Here is a 20,754-nt window from a genome sequence, read left to right as displayed (position 1 = left end):
CTTTCCCCGCCCCCCTGAGGGGCATGCGCTCGCGAGACTTCCGCCGGTCCAGTCAGAACCCTCTTGGAAGATAGGACAGTCTTAAAGGGACAACACCCTTTTTTCTCCCATGCCCCTGCTCCCCAGTCCTCCTCCATCCTAGGATGCTCTGCAGGTTGGATGACGGCAGGAACCACGTACGTGCCCCAGCGGTCAGCCCGCAGCGAAGGCGTGCATCTTCTAGGTGCGGCTGCCGGAGGACACGCTCACTCGATGGATTGGAATGTCCCTTCGCACTTGCTAAGAGGTCAGAAATGGACCATAACCACATCTGACACTTACTGAGCAGGAACGAAAAGAATCTGCAGAAGGAGAACAAAGAAAGGGCTGAGCGGCCGGTGGCGGTCCCCAACACTGACTCACCCTCTTTAAGTGGACTAAAGGATTCATTAAACCTCAATGCAGAGTAAACAGCACGAGGTAATTTGTCACATCTAAAGGGAACTCGTGGGAGGTCCGGATCAGTCCCGGAAGCCCAAGTGTCACCTGTAAAGAACAAATAGTGATAATAACACATTTCAGATAATGATAATAACAATTTTCACACGGGACACTTAAAACAATTTTTAAGTGGTTTACACACATTATAATAATAGCTCTATAACATATCATGCATGTGTATGTTTATATATATACACATATATACATACATACATACGTGTGTACATGTACTCCATTACTTTGTGTCAGACACTGGGCAGAGTGCTTTACAATTATTATCTCATTTAATTCTCACAACAACCTTGAGAGGTAGAGGCTATTGTCTCCATTTCACAGAGGTTTAGTGAGTTGCCTAGGGTCACATAGCTAGTAAGTGTTTAAGGCCAAATTTGAACTCAGGTTTTTCAGATTTCAGGCCTTGTGTTCTATCCACTGTACTACCTAGCTGCTTAGGTACTGCCTTGGACCAGGCAAGATACAAATATATATATATATATAATATCTTACAGCTTGTACAGTATATGATATAATATAAAGTTAACATGTTTTATTATAATATGTATATATTTATAATAATTTGTATAATTTGAACTCATACAATTTGAACATCATCATCATTTGAACTATATCATGATCATGCTATAATGTCATAAATTAATAGTATATATACAATTATCTCATATATTATACATCACCCACATATTATATAAGTATTACATAAATATATAAATATAAAACACAAATGTATTTACTTATATGTAATATGTAAATATATAAAAATATAGAGTAATATCTATTATGTGTTGTATAATATTTATTAATTATGTCCATTTATTGTTATATGCTATATGATTTGTATATCACAATCTGTAAGTGTTTATAATGTATATATAACATTTATTATTTATATTTATGATATATTTTAATTTTATTAATATATAATATATTAATATATAGTATGAGATTTATATTATAGAGTGTATATATAGTAATATATTTATTACATAATGTATACTGTTAATAATAATAAGTTTTCATCATCATCATTATGCATAGTCATAGCATAGTCATAGTGCATAGAGCACTGGACCTGGAGTTAGGAAGACCTGAGTTCAAATTCAGCCTCAGACACTTACAAGCTGTGAGACCTTGGGTAAGTCACTTAGCTTCTGACTGCTTCCTTTCTACATCTACAAAATGGGGACAAAAATAGCACCTAACTCCCAGTATTGTTGTGGGGTTAGAATGAGATTACATATGTAAAATGCTTTACAAACCTTAAAATACTATACAAATGCTAGCTATTATTATTATCTCATTTAAGGTATGAGAAAACTGGTGTTATAGAAATAAAGTAACTTGTCTATAGTCACACAGCTACTAAGTATCAGAGGCAAAATTTAAACCCTAATTTCCCAGAGTTCAAATTCAATATGCTGTTCACTATTAATTACATACTTTACACTTTAAATCAAGCCACAAGCATTTTTAAGCTCCTACTATATACCTGACTCTGTATTAGGTACTAGCCACACAAAATCAGCAGTGAAATAGTCCTTGCTTCCAATGATCTTATATTCTGTTGGGTTGAGACAGCATTCTCATGGAGAAAGCAATGTCCATATGGAATAAATACATAGTAACTGGGTGGGAGACATTAGCAATTGGGGTAATGAGAAAAGGCATGTGGGATGTAGCCCTTGTTCTGTGTTTTGAAGGAAACAGAAATTACAAGGGGGTGAAAGAGTGGAGAGAGTGTGTTCAGGCGTGGGATGAAATGCAAAGGCAGAGAGGACAAAGGATCTGTGAGTAACAGCAGGCAGTTAACAAATAGTAAATCACAGAGCCAGGATTCTCACTGAGGTCTTCTGATGCCAAAGTCCAGTACTTCCTATAGCTACTACATGTGACCTTCCATTCAAAAAAGGGTTTTTAAAATGGGTAGTAAAGACCAGGCACTAAGGATATGAAAAATGAAAAATTACACAGTCCTTGCCCTTGATGATATTAAGATCCAATAAGGGAGAAGCCAAATAAGAAGTACACAAATAAAATATGATACAGAGGGAAATATCATGAGGGTAAAGGAGAGACCCAGACATAATGCTCTAAGAACTCCCATTCCACAGCTCTTCCCTTGGACATATGGGGGACCCACACCAGCAGCAAGTCTCTGAATTAAAGGTGAGTGTATCAAGAATACTATTTACATAGGATGTACCCATGTATTATAAAGAGTGACTATACCTACAAAACATGTGACATCTACAGTACTAGCAATAATCTGTTTTCTTGGGGCTTACAAACATATCCTGGTGAGAAAGCCTCTTCACTTCCTAGCATTATGGATAGCACTTCTACACTCTCCTTAGGTCTTGAGAACTGGATCCCTACCAGTATAAAATTTCTTATCCACTTTACAAAGCTTGATACTAACTGAAAGCTGAGGGTTCTGAGTTCTTATTGGTCAAAAGTACAGTTGGTTTATTGCCAGTCTGTTGTGCAAGCCTGACTCTGGCAAAAAGTCAGTGGAGAAGGTGGAAGATGGAAAGTCAAGTAGGAAACTGGATAGATTGGGGCCACATGAGGTCTTTGGTTCTGTGATGCTGGGGGGACTGGCCATGAACCTCTTACTTGGGAGACTCAAGCCCAGGAAGGAAACATTTGAAGGGCATCTTAGGAAAATGAAGACATGCTCATGGGGATCTCGTCTGGAATAAAAGAGTTAATATCTGACCACACCTTCAGAGGATATCTGTTTAATTTATTTCATTGAGGAGTGGGCTGGCTTGCTGTTCTCGCGAGATTTTAAAAAAACCTCTTGTCTTTTCAATATCGCCAGCTCCCGGGTTGCTCGGCAACGGGGTAGCCAATCCTCCGCCCTGCTAGGTAACCTGAGGGCATATAATCCGTCCTTTCGGCATCCCCTCCTCCCGTCTGGCGTTGGCGTCATCATTTCCAGCAAGAGCACAGCCCCCCTGAGACTCTGCGGTTTCAGATTGGCCAACTGTAGGCTCCAGGTGAAAGCGCTCGCAGGGAGGTGGGGTCACAGAGTGGGCCGGGCTAAGCGGGCAGTTGATTTGAATGTGATTTGCATGCCTGGCCCCTGCCTGCGGTGCGGTTGGGATCCCGGGGCACTCGCTGGCCCTAGGCTGGGATCACAAGGTGAGGAGTTGCTGCGCAGCGCCTAGCATAGATGGGGCCTGGGGCTGGGCGGGATGAGGGGCGGTCGATGCATTTGGGTAACAACCCGGAGGATGATAAATCAGGGAGCCCTTGTGCCGGTGCATTGCAGACTGCGGGGAATATTCAGATACCGGCAACCCTGGAGGTACTTGGGAGTGTAGAAGGAAGGAGAACCCTGAAAGCCATGCAAGGACCGTGAAAGCCTCTTAAAGAAGCAAACAACCTCCTTAGCCGACCTGGCAGCCTGGTTGCGGGAGTGGGGGTGGGGACGCAGGTGGGGAGGAGTCCCCAGTCAGAAGGAGACAGCACTCAGTTTCTGGTGAAGGTGAAGAACCTTTGTCCTGCCAGTATCATACTGGGAAAGTCACTTAATCTCCGTGGGCTTCAGTTTACACTTAAAATCTAGAAATTCCTCCTTGCCCCAGGAGCATTGGTGATGTGGATGAGTGTGTGTGGATGACCTGGGTTGGAAGCGGAGTTAGGAACCCAGGAGGAGGAGTAACGTGTTGAAGCTGTCTTGGCTTCCTGTTACCCTCTGTTTTCCTCTTACGGACCCGGCTTCCTGCTCACAGAGACTTACTTTCCCACTTAACATTTTTTTTCAGAACGGTCCAGTGAGTGTATTTGATGCTTTGGATTTCTTACTTGCTCATTGCCTAGATCTCTTGTTTTCTGCTAATGAATATGGTTGGGGGGGGTACTCGGGAATTAGGGGGTTGTCTTGCTCCTTCCCTTCCTTCACCTACCTACTGTCTTGTCTCTTCTAGAAGCTCCCTGGGGCCTCAAGTCACTGAACTGCCATGTCTGGGAATCCAGTGCCAACCTCAGAACAGAACAGTCATGTTCTACAGGCTACTAATCTTAGGCAGTCAGAGAAGAAGTGTTGTGAGTATTGAGGAATAATGCCATTCCAGTTTACAGCCTTTCCCCCTCACAACACCCCTGTGAGGCAGGTAGTTTACTATCCTTTTCAGGAAACTGAGAATCAGAGAGGTTAAGAATCATAGTCACAGTTAGTAAATATCAGAGCTTGGGCTCAGCTAGGTCCCCTGAGTTCAAGTCCAGTGGTCTTTCCAGTGGGGCTCCCCACTTGATAATGGGGAGGGAAATGTATGTATAATATATATTATATATGCGTATGTATATATATAATATATAAAGATACATGTATGTAAAACAATGCATGTAAAGTCCTTTGCAAAGCTTGAAGTGATTTACAAATGTTAATGATCTTGATCTTGTTAGTATACAGCCTGAGAACACAAATGCTATGGCAGGGTTGAGCTTTTTATAGTCAAAGTGGGAGTCCTTTTCCTGCTTCTGACACAATGTGCAAAACAGAAATCATTATTTCCTCCTCCCCTCTTCCAAACATCCCTGTTACTTTTAAGGGCACTACCTAGGATTGCAACCTCAGTGTTATCCTCATCTTCTTACTCTAACCTTGCTATTTCAACCTTCATAACATTTTTCATATACATACTTCCCTTTCTCCTCACTGATACAGCCTCTACCCTAGGTGAAGCTCTCATTATCCCTCTCCTCAGGCTATTGCAATAGACTTCTAACTGTTTCTCGACCTCAAGTGTTTTATTCCAATTGATCTTCTCTATGCCCCTAAATCTTCTAAAGTCTAACATCTTCTAAAGGATAGATGTGTTTATGTCACCCCCTACTCAGTAAACTCCAGGAGATCCCTATTATGTCCAGCATCAAATTAAGCCTGTGGCATTAAGGCTCTTTACAACCTGGACCCTTCCTACTTTTCCCTACTTCCATCTTCTTGTGCTGTATTCACATGCATATACTCTATGAGCTGGCCAACCTTGGCCAACTTGCTGTTTCATAAACACACCATCTCCTATCTCCAAATCTTTGTTAGCTGTCTCTCTTGCCCAAATAACTCTCCCTCCTGATCTTGTCTTAGTTTCTGGCTTCCAGCAAGTCTCAGCTCACATTCCCCTCTTCTCCAGGAGGCCTTTCCTGGTTCTCCTTCCTTCCCAGTTGCTAGTGCCTTCTCCCCTGAAACTATCTTTGGTCTAGTCTGCATGTATCTTGAATGTATCTAGTTATCTATCAGTTGTCTTCCCCCATTAGAATGTGAGCTTGAGGTCAGGAACTGTTTTTACCCTTGTTTGCATCTCTGGTGCTTTGGCACATAGTAGGCACTTACTGCTTGTCTGACTTAAAACAAAGCCTTCCACTCCTCCCAGTTTTCATGGGTGAATTTTCTGTTTATGAAACAGAGAGAACATTTCTCCTTGGGGTCCTAATGTGGTAGGTCATAGACTCATAGGATTAACCACCCCTGAGATTTACTAGCTAGATGATCATGGACAGAAGACTTATTATCTTTGAGTCAGTTTTCTCATGCACAAAATGAGATAAAAAAGTCTAAGTGCTGTAGAAAGATCAATGATACTTATTCATAACATCAAGAAGAGGCAGTGTGCTGTAGTGGGCAGAGGACTGGATTCAAGTCTTGCCCCTGACTTACACTAGCTAGGTGACCCTGGGCAAGTCGGTCCGCTTAGATAGACGTTGTAGAACCCTGATCTGTATCCCCAGAGAAAGTTGCAATTATTCATTCAATCCATAAACACTTATTAAAGCACCTATTGTGTGCCAGGCACATCTTTCCACTTGAAAGGGTCAACACGTAAGTGAAACCACAGCTCTGGACCAAAGGAAGAAGAGATTCAGAGCTGGAGGGACCTTTTTTGTTGTCGTTGAGTCGTTTCATTCGTGTCTGACTCTTCATGACCCCATTTGGGGTTTTCTTGGCAAAGAGGCCGGAGTGGTTTGCCATTTCCTTCTAGCTAGCTCATTTTACAGATGAAGAAACTGAGGCTACCAGTGTTAAGTGACTTGCCCAGGGTCACACAGCTAGTAAGTGTCTCAGGCCAGATTTGAACTCAGGTCTTCCTGACTACAGACGAAGCACTATATCCACTGCATCACCTAGCTGCTGTGGAAGTACCTTAGAGATCATCTAATCAAAGGCTGTCACTTTGCAGATGAAGAAACTGACACACCGAGAGGCATCACTTGTCTAGTGATACACAGGTGTCAGAACCACATTTTGGACCCATGTCTTCTGAGTGTCTTCCAATCTTTTAACCCTTCTCCTGGTACCGGTTCAAGGGAAGGAATGCTTACTACTATTTCCACATCCTGCTTAATAAGTTATCTATCTGAAGTATTCTATCTGAGCAAATAACAATATGTTCCCATTAAAGAGGACAGGACAGGACAGGATGGACTAGGGAGGCAGAGATGGTCCTTTTTTCAGTTTCACTCTTTGCCAGGCTAAAATGTGTTGTAATCCCTCCCTTCCTTTTCTGCCTATTAGAAACATTGTAATAAGTAGGTGCCTCACCCTATTTACTGTCCCTTTCTCCAAATCTACATCTCTGTGGTATTAACCTTGACTGCTAGCCAATCTCAGGGCTCCTCCCATATGGTATAGTAAGTAGGGCACTGGACTTGGACCTCTGTTCAAATTCTGTATCAGAGGCTTACTAGCTGTGTGATCGTAGGCAAGTCACTCAACCTCTTGGTGTCTCAATGTCCTTATTTCTAAAATGAACAGGTTGAACTTGATGACCAAGGTCCCCAATGGCTCTAATTCTATGATCCTAAGAAGGTGCTTCCCTGCTTCACCTGGCTGTCGGTTTATCTCTTGTTAATTGCATATTGACTGACTGTTGGTTTTTCCAGGGGCCAGTGAATCAAGCATTTTCTAGCCTATCTGAGAAGTTGGAAATGAAAATAGTTGATGGAGAGGATGGGGAAAGCAACACTGTAGCATTTCTGTTTCTTCACTTCCATCCCATGCCCCACTCTGTCTGCTCCCATTAATTAGCCTTAGAATTTTCATAGCTGATCTCACAAGGCTCTGTCCACATCTTGGTTCCTGGCACTGCTCAGCATGCTAATGTTTGACTGAAACCCCATTCCCCAGGGAACCAGACAAAGTCTGATAACTCTTACCTGTAAATTACTCCACCTCTCACTCCCCAGAAGTATGCCAGCTCATTGCTTTCTCACTCTACTAGTTATTAATAGAAGATAAAAGCAGGAGATAGACAGAGGGGAGGGAGGGATGTTTGATGTTCAAAGCTGTTCTTGGAGCCTCAGCCTTGATGTCAAGCTCTTGATGGTCTCATGATTAATAATGATAATCTCACATCCCTGAGCTCTTATGAAGCTCTTTAGAGTTGTATGGCCACAAGGAGAGCTGAGGTTTGCTTGTCTCTTCAGGGCCACCCTCTCCTCTCTGCCAGGACATCAGGCTAGGCATGTAGCATAAAATGCCCCCATAGAAAATATTCTATCCTGCCTCTGTTTGAAACAGTGGGTACCTTTCTGAAATGTTGTATGTGTAAAATAAATTTTTGTAAATATACTGTAAATGTCCTAGAACTCACTATTTAAAGGAACACTACAGGAATTCACTTTGCCAAGTGAATGGACCAACCTTTGCAAAATTTTTGTTTCATCCTTGGCAATCACCCTCTTAATATGTCTGTGTTCTGACCAATAGCTGGTATGTGGAAGTCAATCAACACTATTTCCATTTATTCAGCATCTACTTTGTGCCAAGACCAAAAATGAAACAGTTTCTGCCTTCAGATAAGGTTTTATATTCTATAAAGGGATTCAACATAGACAAATAAGTTGAATTTGGGAGTGAGGGCCTTAGCATCTGGGGGATCCGGAAAGGTGCATCATGGAAAGGACATTCTATATGACTTTAGGCTGCTGCTGATTTTACTTCTCTGGGCCTCAGTTTCTTTATTTGTCAAATGGGGAAGTTGGATCAGCTAACTTGTTAGGTCAGTTTGAAGAGTCGAGTAGCTGAAGTCTGATTAATGCATATTGGGCTTTCCAGAAGTTGAGGTATGTACTTCCCCTCCTAAGAAAACTGAGTTTTTATTGGGGTTCTCTGACCTCAGTACCATGAGGTCTTTCTGGCTATCGAAAGGAAGAGTGCTTTTTTTTTGGCTAGCTGTATCTGCTTCATGCTGATCTTCCCACTCAGATCTTTCCCTTCCTCTGCCCTTCCTCCTTTATGTCAGGTGCCTGGAAGACTTGGTTCTTTGTGTCCTTGGAGAACTTCCCCCAGAGTTTTCAATGTGAATGAGAACAGAAAGACCCTGTCCTTCCCCATCCCTGGCCCTGCCTCTCCTTCTCCTGTCATTTCCCTTCCCTCTTCCTAACTTTTCATTCTCCTTTCCCCCCAAGCAAATACCTGCTGCTAGGTTGTTCTAAAGTACAGTGAACTGTCCTGTTTCACCTGCAGCATGTCTGAGTTTCCCATCCCCCAGGATTGAAATTTGAGACAACCAACTGTCTGGGAGAGGGGGAGATTAAGCTGAGAGAGTATTTGTAGGTTTGTTTTCTTTTCCTTGCTGCCTCCCTGCATATTGTAAAAGGGTCCCATGGCTCTTTCTTGTTCACACCCTCAGCCAGTTTATTAATAGCTCAGCTATTATCCCTTAGCTAGCTAATTACCCCTGTGTAGGTCAACTTGGACTCTGGAAAGGTGACAGAGGGGAGGGGAGAGAAGGCCTGAGGGCAACAAGATGGAGTCCTAGAGCCTGTATCCTCAGAGCTCTTGCTACTTTTGGGGAGCTCAGAATAGGGTTTCCTTAAGTTTTTTTCTAGAACTCCTTTACATAGCTCAGGTTGGCCCAAGCAAGAACAAGGTGCCATTTATTATCTGCATTCTCTCTTAGGGAAAGGGTCTTCAGGGTACTGGTAAGAGTTCTGACAAGGGGTTGGGTGGTTTTGTGACCAGTGATGGAGAGTCAGAAGACTTGGATTCTAGTCAGAGCTCTCTCCCTGACAGAACTTCTCTGCAACTCAGTTTTGCCATCTATAAAACAGAAGTTTAATAGTTGCCCTACCCCCATTTCCCATTAAGGAAATTATGTTTATGATTGAGAAAGCAGCCTAGACTCTGGTGGGGGTGGGGAGGAAAAGAGGAGAATTTTGTGAGAATTCTGCAATTTTTAGAAGTTTTAGTTAAGGATCATTTTGGGGGAAGAGGGAACTGTAGTCATTTGCTGTGATGCCCCCAGCCGCATAGAATTTATTGTGTTAGAGATAGGACAAAATGTTCTAATCTGGTAGCTGTGGCTGTCTGTGTGAATGAATGAGGAACGAAGCATAGTTTATTTCTGCAGTCTGTCAGTCCTGAGTGACAAATTTTAGGTGGGAGCAAGTGCTGTTTTCATCGGCTGTTAGCAGGCTTAGCTTGGTTTGGTAAACACTAAGCAGCTGTGTTCCCGGGAGCTTCAGAGCAACCCCCAAGTTCTATTGATTCAAGACCCTGGAGAGGGGAACAGGACCTTTGGGGGAAGTGCCTAATGGGCTGTGAAGTGTGGGTGAAGCTGGTCTAGGAGAAAGAAGTAGCCTGAGTAATGAGCCAAGCAGTAGAGGACTGGGGAGTATGCATGGCCCCTTAGCTGGAGAAAGTGAGGACTCAGGGGTTTAGCCACTTAAATCTGAGAATACTCATCTGTTTGGGGCCATTGAGTGGCAATGCTGAGAATAGAAAGATGGTTACCATAGCTCAGAGATCCCAAATAGGAGTTAGGCAAAAGAAGTTAGGAGTTGGGGACTTAGGGAAGAAATAGGAAGTAGCAAAGGAAATCATTTCTCCTTTATCTTGCATTTATCCTCAAGGGCTTCTCACTCCACCTTCATTCCCCTATCATTTGGGGGCAGTGAGTGATTTCTATCTTTAGCTGAGAAACAGAAGTAGCAAAGTGTAGTGGGTGCAGTGTTGAGCTTGGAAGTCAGGAAGACTTGGGTTTAAATCCTACTCCTGACACTTAACTAGCTTTGTGACCCTAGCCAAGTAATAATTTTGATTTGATTCAAGAAACTCTTTGGGACCTGACTTCCCAATAGGTACCATGCCTTTCACTTGTACAAGATATCTATCCTTCCCATTCCCCAGAGGCCCCATCTGCTCCTCTCCTTACCAAAAAACTCTTCTTGTCATTTTTTCACTGAAGAGGAAAAAACGTTCCCATTCTGGTGCCTGCAGCCATGTTGTATCAGTTTCACCAGTCTTCAGGATGGGGAAATTTTAGAGTTGGAAGAGATCCACGGAGTATAAAAACTACTCATTTTACAATGTAGATGCTGAAGTTCAGGGAGGGAAATGATTTGCCTAAGGTGATATCCCTAGTAAGTAGTAGGGTCTAATTTTAAACCTAGGTCCTAATCCCATGCTTTTTCTACTCTTGTTTCATATTTTTATATTCTTTGTTTCATGTCATACAGATTTGCTATCTAGTTTGGGGGGAAAAAATTTTTTTTAGGAAAAAAAATCATTCCTCCTATTTGCTTATTTAAAACAGCAACTACTTTGTCTGGTATTCTCCCTTGAATTTTATAAAACATTTACATTTTAGTTCTCTAGGCTCACCACAAACACATAGGTTACAGAAACAATAAATATTTGTAGGAGAAGCAGAGTTGCAGGCAGGCAGGCAGGCAGACCACATTCCGATTCCTGGGAAGGGATCTTCCTGAGGATGAGGCCAAAGGCCTTTTCCTTACTAACCCTCCCCCTCCTTACTCCACACCTTCCTCACCTTTTGTCCTCCCCACTAGCCTGGCCAGCTATAAAATCAGCCCTTGGAAGATGACTCCATCTTTGGGCTGGAATCCAGGCACAGGTCACTAGAGGACAATATAGAAGACTAGGCCACTTCAGGTGAAAGCAGCAAAGGTATCTTCCTTTGTTCAAAGGTTAGAGGGATCAAGATTCCTACTTAGTTCTGATCTTGAGTCTCCTTGTGATTCTAGGTTCACAGTCATCTTAACCCCTCTGGGCCTCCTTTTACTGTCATTTTAGTGGGAAGAGACATTATTGTTATCTTCCCACCCATCCCGGTGTCCCCTTTACTTTGTGTTTACTCTGTATATATTTTATTTTTCTTATCTTTGTGCATGATATCTCCTGGAAGTAGAGTATAAGCCCCTTGAAGGGACTTTTTTGTTTCTGTATTCCTAGTGCAAAAGTTCTTAACCTTCTTTTGTGTCATGGACCCTTTTGGTACTCAAGTTAAGGTTATCCTTTCTCAAGATAATGATTTTTTTTTCTTTTTAAAAAATATTTTATGGGGTTTTTTTTGTTTGTTTTTTGGTGAGGCAATTGGGGTTAAGTGACTTGCCCAGGGTCACACAGCTAGTAAGTATCAAGTGTCTGAAGTCAGATTTGAACTCAGGTCTTCCTGACTCCAGGGCCGGTGCTGTATCCACTGTGCCACCTTGCTGCCACTTATGATTTTTTTTCCAATTACATATAAAAGAAATTTTTAGCATTCATTTAAAAAAAATTTTGAGCTCCAAATTCTCTCTCTCCCTTTCCCTTTCCCTTCACCTTCATTGAGAAGGCAAGCAATTTGATATAGAGTTTACACGCAAAACTTATTTCCATATTAGTCATGTTGTGAAAGAAAACACAGACCCCCAACCAAAAAAAAAAACCAAGAAAAATAAAGAGTTTTAAAAAAAGCGTGCTTTGATCTGCATTCAGACTCCATCAGTCCTTTCTCTGGTGGTGGATAGCATTTTTCATCATAAGTCCTTTGGCATTGTCTTAGAACATTGTATTGCTGAGAACAGCTAAGTCATTCACAGTTGATCATCATTACAATATTGCTGTGACTGTGTACAATGTTTTCCTGGTTCTGCTCACTTCACTCTGCATCAGCTTATGTAAGTCTTTCCAGGTTTATCTGAAAGTATCCTATGCCTCATTTTTTATAGCACAGTAGTATTCCATCACAATCATATACCGCAGCTCGTTCAGCCATTTCCCAATTGATAGGCTTCCCCTCAATTTCCAATTTTTTGCCACCACAAAAAGAGCTGCTATAAATATTTTTATACATATAGGCCCTTTTCTTTTTTTTTCCATCTCTTTGGGATACCGACCTGGATCAAAGAGTATGCACATTTTTATATCCCTTTGGGCAAAGCTCCATATTGCTTTCCTGAATGGTTGGATCAGTTCACAACTACATCCACAGCACATTAGTATCCCAATTTTTCCACATCCCCTCCAACATTTGTCATTTTTGTTTTCTGTCCTGTTAACCTGTCTGATAGGTGTGAGGTGGTCATGTCTTTAAATTTGCATTTCTCTAATCAATAAGGATTTAGAGCATTTTTTTCATATGACTATAGATAGTTTGATTTCTTCTGAAAACTACCTATTCATATTCTTTGACCATTTATCAATTGGGAATGACTTAGATTCTTATAAATTTGACTCAGTTCTCTATATATTTGAGAAATGAGGCCTTTGCCACATGCTGTACATTTTTTCACAGTTATGATTACTGTGTATTTTCCTCCATCCTATTACCCTCTCCTCTCTTTCCTCTTTCACCCTTTTCCTCCTAAAAATCGTTTTGCTTCTCACCACCATTTCCCCCATTCCCCTCTTCCTTCTATCAGCTTCCTTCCTTTTCTTGTCTTCTTTCCCTCCTTCTTCCCTATAGGGCAAAATAGACTTCTATTCCCAACTGAGTTATTCCCTCTTTGAGCCAATTGCAATGAGAGTAAGGTTCAAAAGTTATCTACAACCCCAACCCCCATCTTTCCTTCCACTGTAAAAGCTCTTTTGGTCCTCTTTTATGTGAGATAATTTACACCTTTCTATCTTTCCCTTCCCTCAGTGCATCCTTCTTTCTCACCCCTTAATTTAATTTTTTTAGATATCATCCCATCGTAGTTAACGTATACTTGTGCCCTCTGTCTAACTGCCCTAATAATGATAAAGTTCTTAGGCGTTGTAAGTACCAGCTTCCCATGTGTGAATGTAAACAGTTTAACCTTATTGAATCCCTTATGATTTCTCTTTCTTATTGACCTTTTTATACTTCTTTCAAGCCTTATATTTGAAAATCAAATTTTCTATGTAGCTCTGGTCTTTTTATCAGAAATACTTGAAAGTTCTCTATTTCACTAAATATCCATTATTTCCCCTGAAAGATTATACTCAGTTTTTCTGGGTAGGTGATTCTTGGTTATAATCCTGGCTCCCTTGCCCTCCAGAATATTATATTCCAAGCCCTCTAATCCTTTAATGTAGAAGCTGCTAAATCTTGTGTTTTCATGACCATGACTTCACAAATTTGAATTGTTTCTTTCTGGCTGCTATCAATATTTTCTTCTTGACCTGGAAGCACTGGAATTTGGCTATAATATTCCTGTGAGTTTTCATTTAGGGATCTCTTTCAGGAAGTGATCAGTGAATTCTTTCAATCTCTATCTTACCCTCTGGTTCTAGGGTTATCAGGGCAGTTTTCCTTGATAATTTCTTGAAATATGATGTCTGGCTCCTTTTTTGATCATGGCTTCCAGGTAATCTGATGATTCTTAAAGTAGCTCTTCTGGATCTATTTTCCAGGCCAGTTGTTTTTTCAATGAGATATTTCGCATTTCCTTCTATTTTTTTTATACTTTTGAATTTGTTTTATTATTTCTTGATGTCTCATGGAGTCATTAGCTCCCAGTTGCCCAATTCTAATTTTTAAGGAACTATTTTCTTCAGTGAGCTTTTGTAACTCCTTTTCCATGTGGCCATTTTTGCTTTTTAAGGATTTCTTCCCTTCAGTGGATTTTTGTGCCTCTTTTACCATTTGCCTATTCTGTTTTCTTAAGTTGCTATTTTCTTCAGTATTTTTTTTTGCTTCCTTTACCAAGGTGTTAACTCTTTTTTCATGATTTTCTTGCATCACTCTCATTTCTTTTACTAATTTTTCTTCTTCCTCTCATATTGATTTTTTAAATCCCTTTTGAGCTCTTCCAGGAATTCTTTGTGGGCCTGAGAACAATTCATATTTTTCTTTGAGGCTTTGATTTGGCTGTTTTGATTTCATTGTCTTCTGAGTTTGTGTTTTGATCTTTCCTGTTACCACAGTAACTTTCTATGGTCGGGTTCTTTTGTTTGTTCATTTTTCTAGCCTATTGCTTGACTTTTTACTTGGTGTTAAAGTTGGGCTCTGTTCCCAGGGTGGAGGGGACACCACTCCAAGCTTCAGGTTTTGTAGCTGCTGTTTTCAGAGCTAATTCTGGGGTTCTATAAGGTTTCAGTTCTTCCAAGGTTATATGATCTAAGGAGAGGTGTGGTCACTGCTCTCCTGGCCTTGCACTCTGGTCTGTGAGCAACCACAAGCATTCTTTTCCACCCTGGAACTATAACCAGTATACCAGTGCTCCTCCCCCAACAACCACAACCCAGAATCACATACGGTCAATAGAACAGAGACCTCCACCCAGTGCCAGCAAACGGTCCCCTGTAATCTCCTTCTGACCAGTTGTCTGACCCCCTTACCATCTGTGAGCTGAGAGTTCTGGAAGCTGCTGCCACTTCAGGCACCCATAAGGCCTGCTCTGGATTATACTTTACTCTCATCCCAGTGAGACAGACCTTTCCTGCCAACCTCTTAAGTTGTCTTGGGCTGGAAAATTGTTTCACCCTATCCTTTTGTTGGTTGTGCCACTCCAGAATTTGTTTGAGGTATCATTTTAAAGTTGTTTGCAGGGGAATTGGGGAGAGCTCAGGGCGGTACCTGGGCCTTGACTCCACCATCTTGGCTTTACCTCCAGGATATTGTTTTAAAATGCATAAAATAAAACAGAGGATAACAAAGGAAACCAATTACATTGAAATATAGTTATCACTGACTTTTTAAAAAATTTCATGCAACTTCTTGAAATTTATCTCCAGGTTAAAAACCCCTGCCCAGCACCTAGAAGGTACCTGGCAGTTAATCAATATTTCTTGACAAAATGAATGAATCTGAAGTCTTGGGACCAGGACAAATGAGAGAATAGGTCTACAAATACTCTGAAAATCAGGAGGGATTATAACTATGACTAATAAAAGTTCTGACTACTTCCAAAGTGTTCTGCTTTGCCTTCATTCCAACCATTAAATCAGACCAAATGGTGCCCCAGTGCCTTTTATTACCTTAAGGTTCCTGCAGGGGCCGTCACACCTTCATCTATGCCTTGTGTCATCCTCAAGATTAGACAGAAGATAATGGCGACTCTGCCACAGCCTAGATCCCTGGGGAGCTCAGAGCTATTGACTTCAGAGGCCAATTCAGAAGATTTAAAGCTAAAAGGGACCTTAGACATCATCTACTCCAACCCCTCTTATTTCACAGATCCAACAAAACATTTGAGTTCAACATTTATTAAGCACCTACTGCATAAAGTTCTGTGCTAAGCACCAGTAATACAAAGACAAAAACAAAATAGTTTAAAATTTTGCAGATGAGGAAACTGAAGCCAAGAGGTCAAGTGAATTAACCAGGCTCATTTGAATCAGGAATTATCATTATTATCATCATCATCATTATTATTACTAATAACTGACATTTACATATCACTTACTATGTGCCAGGCACTGTGCTAAGCACTTTGCAATTATTATATCACTTGATACCCACAACAACCTTAAAAGGTAGATGCTACTTTTATCCCCATTTTACAGGTAAGAAAACTGAGGCAAACAGCGATTTAAGTGGACTTACTCAGGGTCACACAGCTAGGAAGTGTCTGAGGCTGGATTGACCTCAGGTCTTCCTGGCTCCAGGCATAGAGCTCTATCCACTTTGCCACCTTGCTTGCCAAGCAGAGCCAGGGTTAGGACATATGTCTTCAGACTTCAAACCTAGCATTTTTTTCTGTTTCACTTTATTGCCTCCTTTAGGGTTCTCATTGGTAGCTTGGGCTGATGTTCTGTGGCTCCGTAGTGCATGGACAATCCTGCCTTTCTTGAGGAAAATAGAAAATGATTTTTTAGTATTTGGGATATTACGACCAGTTCTAGAATTTAACTCCATTCTGAGGAGACCCTAACTGAAAAGCAAGGGAATTGTTGGGGAGGGGCAGCCAAGGATAATTACCTCTTAGGATCACTTGGTGCCAGAGGTCTTCCTCAGTTTCCTAGTTACCAGGCAGGATATTTCAGAGGCTGCTATGGCCTCCTCCTTTTCTTTCCTCTCCTTCTTCATCTGTCTGTCCTGACACTGAGCAGTCTTCAGATTTTTGACAAGAAAAGGGCCCAAACTCTTAGGGGGTGGGGAGTGGTGTGGTGGATTGGGAGTCTGGAGACACTTATATTCAAATCCTGCCTGTGACATTAGCTCCACGACCTTGGACAAATTGATTGCTTAGCCCCTCTGAATCCCAATTTCCTTATCTGCAAAATGAAGGTCATATTATCTATAGTCCCTGTTTCACAGGGTTAATGTGAGGCTCTAGTGAGGTCATACATGTAAAATGCCTTGCTCAGTCCAGTGGAATGAGTACTGGCTATGAAGCCAGGGGACCTGGGTTCAAATCCTGCCTCTGTTGCTTACTCAATGTGATCATCAATTAACATGGAATTACCATAAAGTAACGTGAAAATGTCAGCTCTTGTCATGGTCCCCAGTTTGATCTCCTTGTCCCAGGAAAGTTCAACAGGCTTCCCTTCCGCCTTCCCATCCACCCTCTCTGATCCCTTGGGCCTCCCCTCCCCTTCTCCTTGCAGCATGGGCCTCCTACATGACGAACTCCCCGACACTTATTGTAATGATTGGCCTGCCAGCCCGGGGCAAGACCTATGTATCCAAGAAACTCACCCGCTACCTCAACTGGATTGGGGTCCCCACCAAAGGTAGGTGCAGTTTAGTCTGTAGGGACAGTAGCCTGGAGAGGGGGAAGGATAGAGAGGAATTGGGCTCTTGGGACCCCTTGGTCCTTTGCTTAGGGGGCTTAGGGGTGTCTGGGGCTTGGGGATTCAGTTTGCGTGCTCCCAAATTTCTATAGCAGGCAGTACTAGTGTTCCACAAGTCTGGTAGCTCAATGTCCTTCCCTGCCCCTCGGCAAATTTATAGCTATTTTCTGGAGTGGTTGACTAGGGTGAAGGGTGGGGAGGGGGGAACATCTCTGTTCCCAGGCTTGGAACAGACTTGGGGAGGGCAGTGGCAGGAGTTAGGGGGGCAGGCTGGGCTAGTATTTCTAGTCCTGGTCTTCAATTTGGGTTAGATTAGCCTGGTCTGGGGAATGACTGATTTCTAACCCAGGGGCACCCCATTGACACTGGGGCTATTATGGCATTTAGGGGCTAAAGGGTAGGAGTTTTTTCCACAGTTTTTAATCTCGGGGTGTATCGACGTGAAGCAGTCAAATCATATAAATCCTACGACTTCTTCCGTCATGACAATGAAGAGGCCATGAAGATCCGAAAGTAAGTTTCCCCTCCATGAGGATAGGCATAGGCAAGTCACAGCCACAGAGAGGAATGGTCAGGGCAGGCACTGGCTTTCCTTTTAGACAGTAGATCCTGGGGATTTCCAAAAGAAATTTATCCAACTAGCTCCCATAGGCTCTGAGGACAAAGGAGTGAGGCTAAAGAAGCCTCTGACCTTAAAATCTAATCATCCCTGCCTTCTTGATAGCTGGCCTCAAAAATGTGTGAGATTGATCTGAAGGGGAGGGTTCAAAAGGTCTTAGGGGGGAATTAAGAATGTGAATCAGGGGACAGACTGGAAAGGAGAGGAGAACGGAGTGAGCAAAGATGTGTCTCTAACTGATCCGATTTTGCCCTTTCTCCTATTGTCACTGTATAATCTTCTAGGACCCCTGCCTTACCCATTCTCTCTTTTTACAGACAGTGTGCCCTGGTGGCCCTACAAGATGTTAAGGCATATTTCACATATGAGTGTGGTCAGATTGCGGTAAGTATTGCCTATCCTCTTCCGCCCTCCTCCCCGCTCTGCTCCTCTCCCCCCTCTTCAGCTCCATCTTGAGTTTCCATTCAGGTAACAGGTATACCCTTTGCATACTATCCCTTGCCCCCTCCAGCCCACACACTGTGCTTTCTTCCTCAGGTATTTGATGCTACCAATACCACCCGGGAAAGAAGGGACCTGATCTTGAACTTTGCCAAGGAGAACGCCTTCAAGGTTGGGTCTGGCTCCTGATGCCCGGGTGGTGGGGCTGGGGAGTGGTTGAGGAAGGAGTTAGATGTTTAGGACTCTTCCCTTGGGTCTGGTTCCCAATCCTGTTGTTTCAGATGCTTTCTCAGACCCATGGCCTGTGTGCCTGAGGCCCTGGGAATGTGGTAAGATATATACATACGTACACACACACACACACACACACACACACACACACACACGTATGTGTGCATATACATATATGTGTATATACACGTGTGTGTGTGTGTGTGTGTGTGTGTGTGTGTGTGTGTGTGTGTGTGTGTGTGTGTGATTCTTGAAGGCTATTCTCTCCAGGAGACGCACAGAGAAGAAAACACGTCACTAGCCAGTAGCCCTTTCACACTGCTCACCGCTTCTCCATTGCCCTTCTCAGGTGTTCTTCGTGGAATCCGTCTGTGATGATCCTGATGTGATTGCAGCCAACATTCTGGTGGGTAACGCTCCATTCCCATGGCCACATCCGATCCTTTAGGGGTGTATGAGCCTTTCTGGTTAATGATGGGAAGGAACCAAGACTTAATACTGAAAGTAATCACTGCTCATGAGTTTCCAGCTTTGAGTAATATCATCCTGTTCCTCCTTACTGACGGATCAGGGACAAGTTTGGGGGGAAACACAGAAGAGGAAACTGACATACAGAGCTAGAAAGAGACGTGGCCTGGGGGCCAAAGCAAGGCAGCCTCGCAGTCTGAAATCCTGGCCCAAAGGTGTGAGTCATGACTGGAGGTTCAGACTCAGGCTTTTCTCCTGGGAGGGATCTGTCTAGTCTAGGAATGCCATCTGCCATGTCATTGTTTTGTCCCTGTATTTAGGCCCATGTGTAGAATAAGCCTGATTCCTGGGGGTGAGGGGGAGACTATTGATCCAGGGACATAAAGGAAGCAGGGTATAGAGGATAGAGGGCTTGACAGGAAGACTGTGGTTCAAATCCCATGTCAGACACTTACTGACTGTGTTACTTTGTGAAAGTCTCTTCACTTCTCTAAGTCTAATAATAAGTGTCTGTAAAATGGGGATAATAGTACCTATTTCACAGGGTGGTTGTGAGGGTCAAATGAAATCCTGTATTTCAGATGCTTTGTAGACTTTTAAAAGTGTCATTATCATAATTGTGTAATCATTAGTAATAATAATCATTATTATTACTGTTAGTAGAGTAAGAGAAAAATCCCTGGAGTTCCTCCTTCCCCCTTTTTTCCCAGCACATCTTATTTTTCCTAGGAAAAGGTCCAGGAAGAGCGTCAGCAAAGTTAAACTTCTGACTGTCCCCATGCTAGTGGCGATGATGTGACTCTACCTAGTTATTGCTCTCCATCCCATTGCCAGAGTTAGGAGAGATGAGTTGGGGGTGGGGGCAGAGGTCAAGGGAATTACTGTCCCTAAATGAAAGGCTGGCTTAAGCTCGCTAGCAGAGGCATGTGGGGGAAAGGGAGAGTAATGGAGGGAGAGCATCGGGAGGGGCTTGTGTCATGACTGGGTCCCGGCTAGTTTTATCCTTCCAGGAAGTGAAGGTCTCAAGCCCGGACTACCCGGAGAGGGACAGGGAGAATGTGATGGAGGACTTCCTGAAGAGAATCGAGTGTTACAAAGTCACCTATCGGCCTCTTGACCCTGACCACTATGACAAGTGAGGCTTGAGTCCTTGACCTTCACACAGTTATTTTGGGGTTTTGGGGGGTTGGGGTTGGGGTGCTGTGGTAAGGGGTGCATAGGATCACACCCTTCTCCAGCTCTTCTAGCAAATTTGGACCTCCTATGAGCCGAGGATTCCATAATTTCTCACCTATAATATATATATCATTTGAGAGGGCAAGGAGATATTGAAACTCAGTGGCTTATATCTGGGCTAAGTATTGAAGGGTTTTGGGCAGCTAATCCTCCATTCCCCAGGTAGTGTGTCATTATAGCTTTCTTTTGGAAGAGAGTGAGGAAGTGGGGGGAGGGAGAAGGGAAGGGGTATAAATATCTATTACTGTGTGCCAGGCACCCTGCTAAGTGTTTTACAAATATTATTTAGTTCTCACAACAGCCTTGTAAGGTAGTAAGGTTAATTTTA

The 20,754-nt window shown here is 42.7% G+C and overlaps 1 protein-coding gene across 5 annotated transcripts in view; it reads left to right on the top strand.

Moving 5' to 3' along the window:
* The first annotated feature begins 63 nt into the window (after positions 1-63).
* The window catches only part of PFKFB2 (6-phosphofructo-2-kinase/fructose-2,6-biphosphatase 2), a 39,564-nt gene continuing 18,873 nt past the window's right edge, over positions 64-20,754 (top strand). Inside the window, exons 1-10 of one of the 5 annotated variants that reach the window (XM_021003072.2) lie at positions 64-459; positions 2,610-2,664; positions 3,323-3,500; positions 4,434-4,551; positions 17,246-17,371; positions 17,848-17,944; positions 18,368-18,434; positions 18,588-18,662; positions 19,072-19,128; positions 20,201-20,325. In XM_021003072.2, the coding sequence (XP_020858731.1) occupies positions 4,467-4,551; positions 17,246-17,371; positions 17,848-17,944; positions 18,368-18,434; positions 18,588-18,662; positions 19,072-19,128; positions 20,201-20,325 (632 nt within the window). In that variant the 5' untranslated portion in view covers positions 64-459; positions 2,610-2,664; positions 3,323-3,500; positions 4,434-4,466. The other 4 variants (XM_021003068.2, XM_021003070.2, XM_021003069.2 and 1 more) reach the window with 4 other exon arrangements.

This window comes from Phascolarctos cinereus, unplaced genomic scaffold (genome assembly GCF_003287225.1).
Source record: "Phascolarctos cinereus isolate Bilbo 61053 unplaced genomic scaffold, phaCin_HiC Scaffold_5;HRSCAF=322, whole genome shotgun sequence".
Classification (NCBI taxonomy): Eukaryota; Metazoa; Chordata; class Mammalia; order Diprotodontia; family Phascolarctidae; genus Phascolarctos; species Phascolarctos cinereus.
Note: the sequence above shows the minus strand (reverse complement) of the source record. Positions and strands in the feature narration are given on the sequence as shown.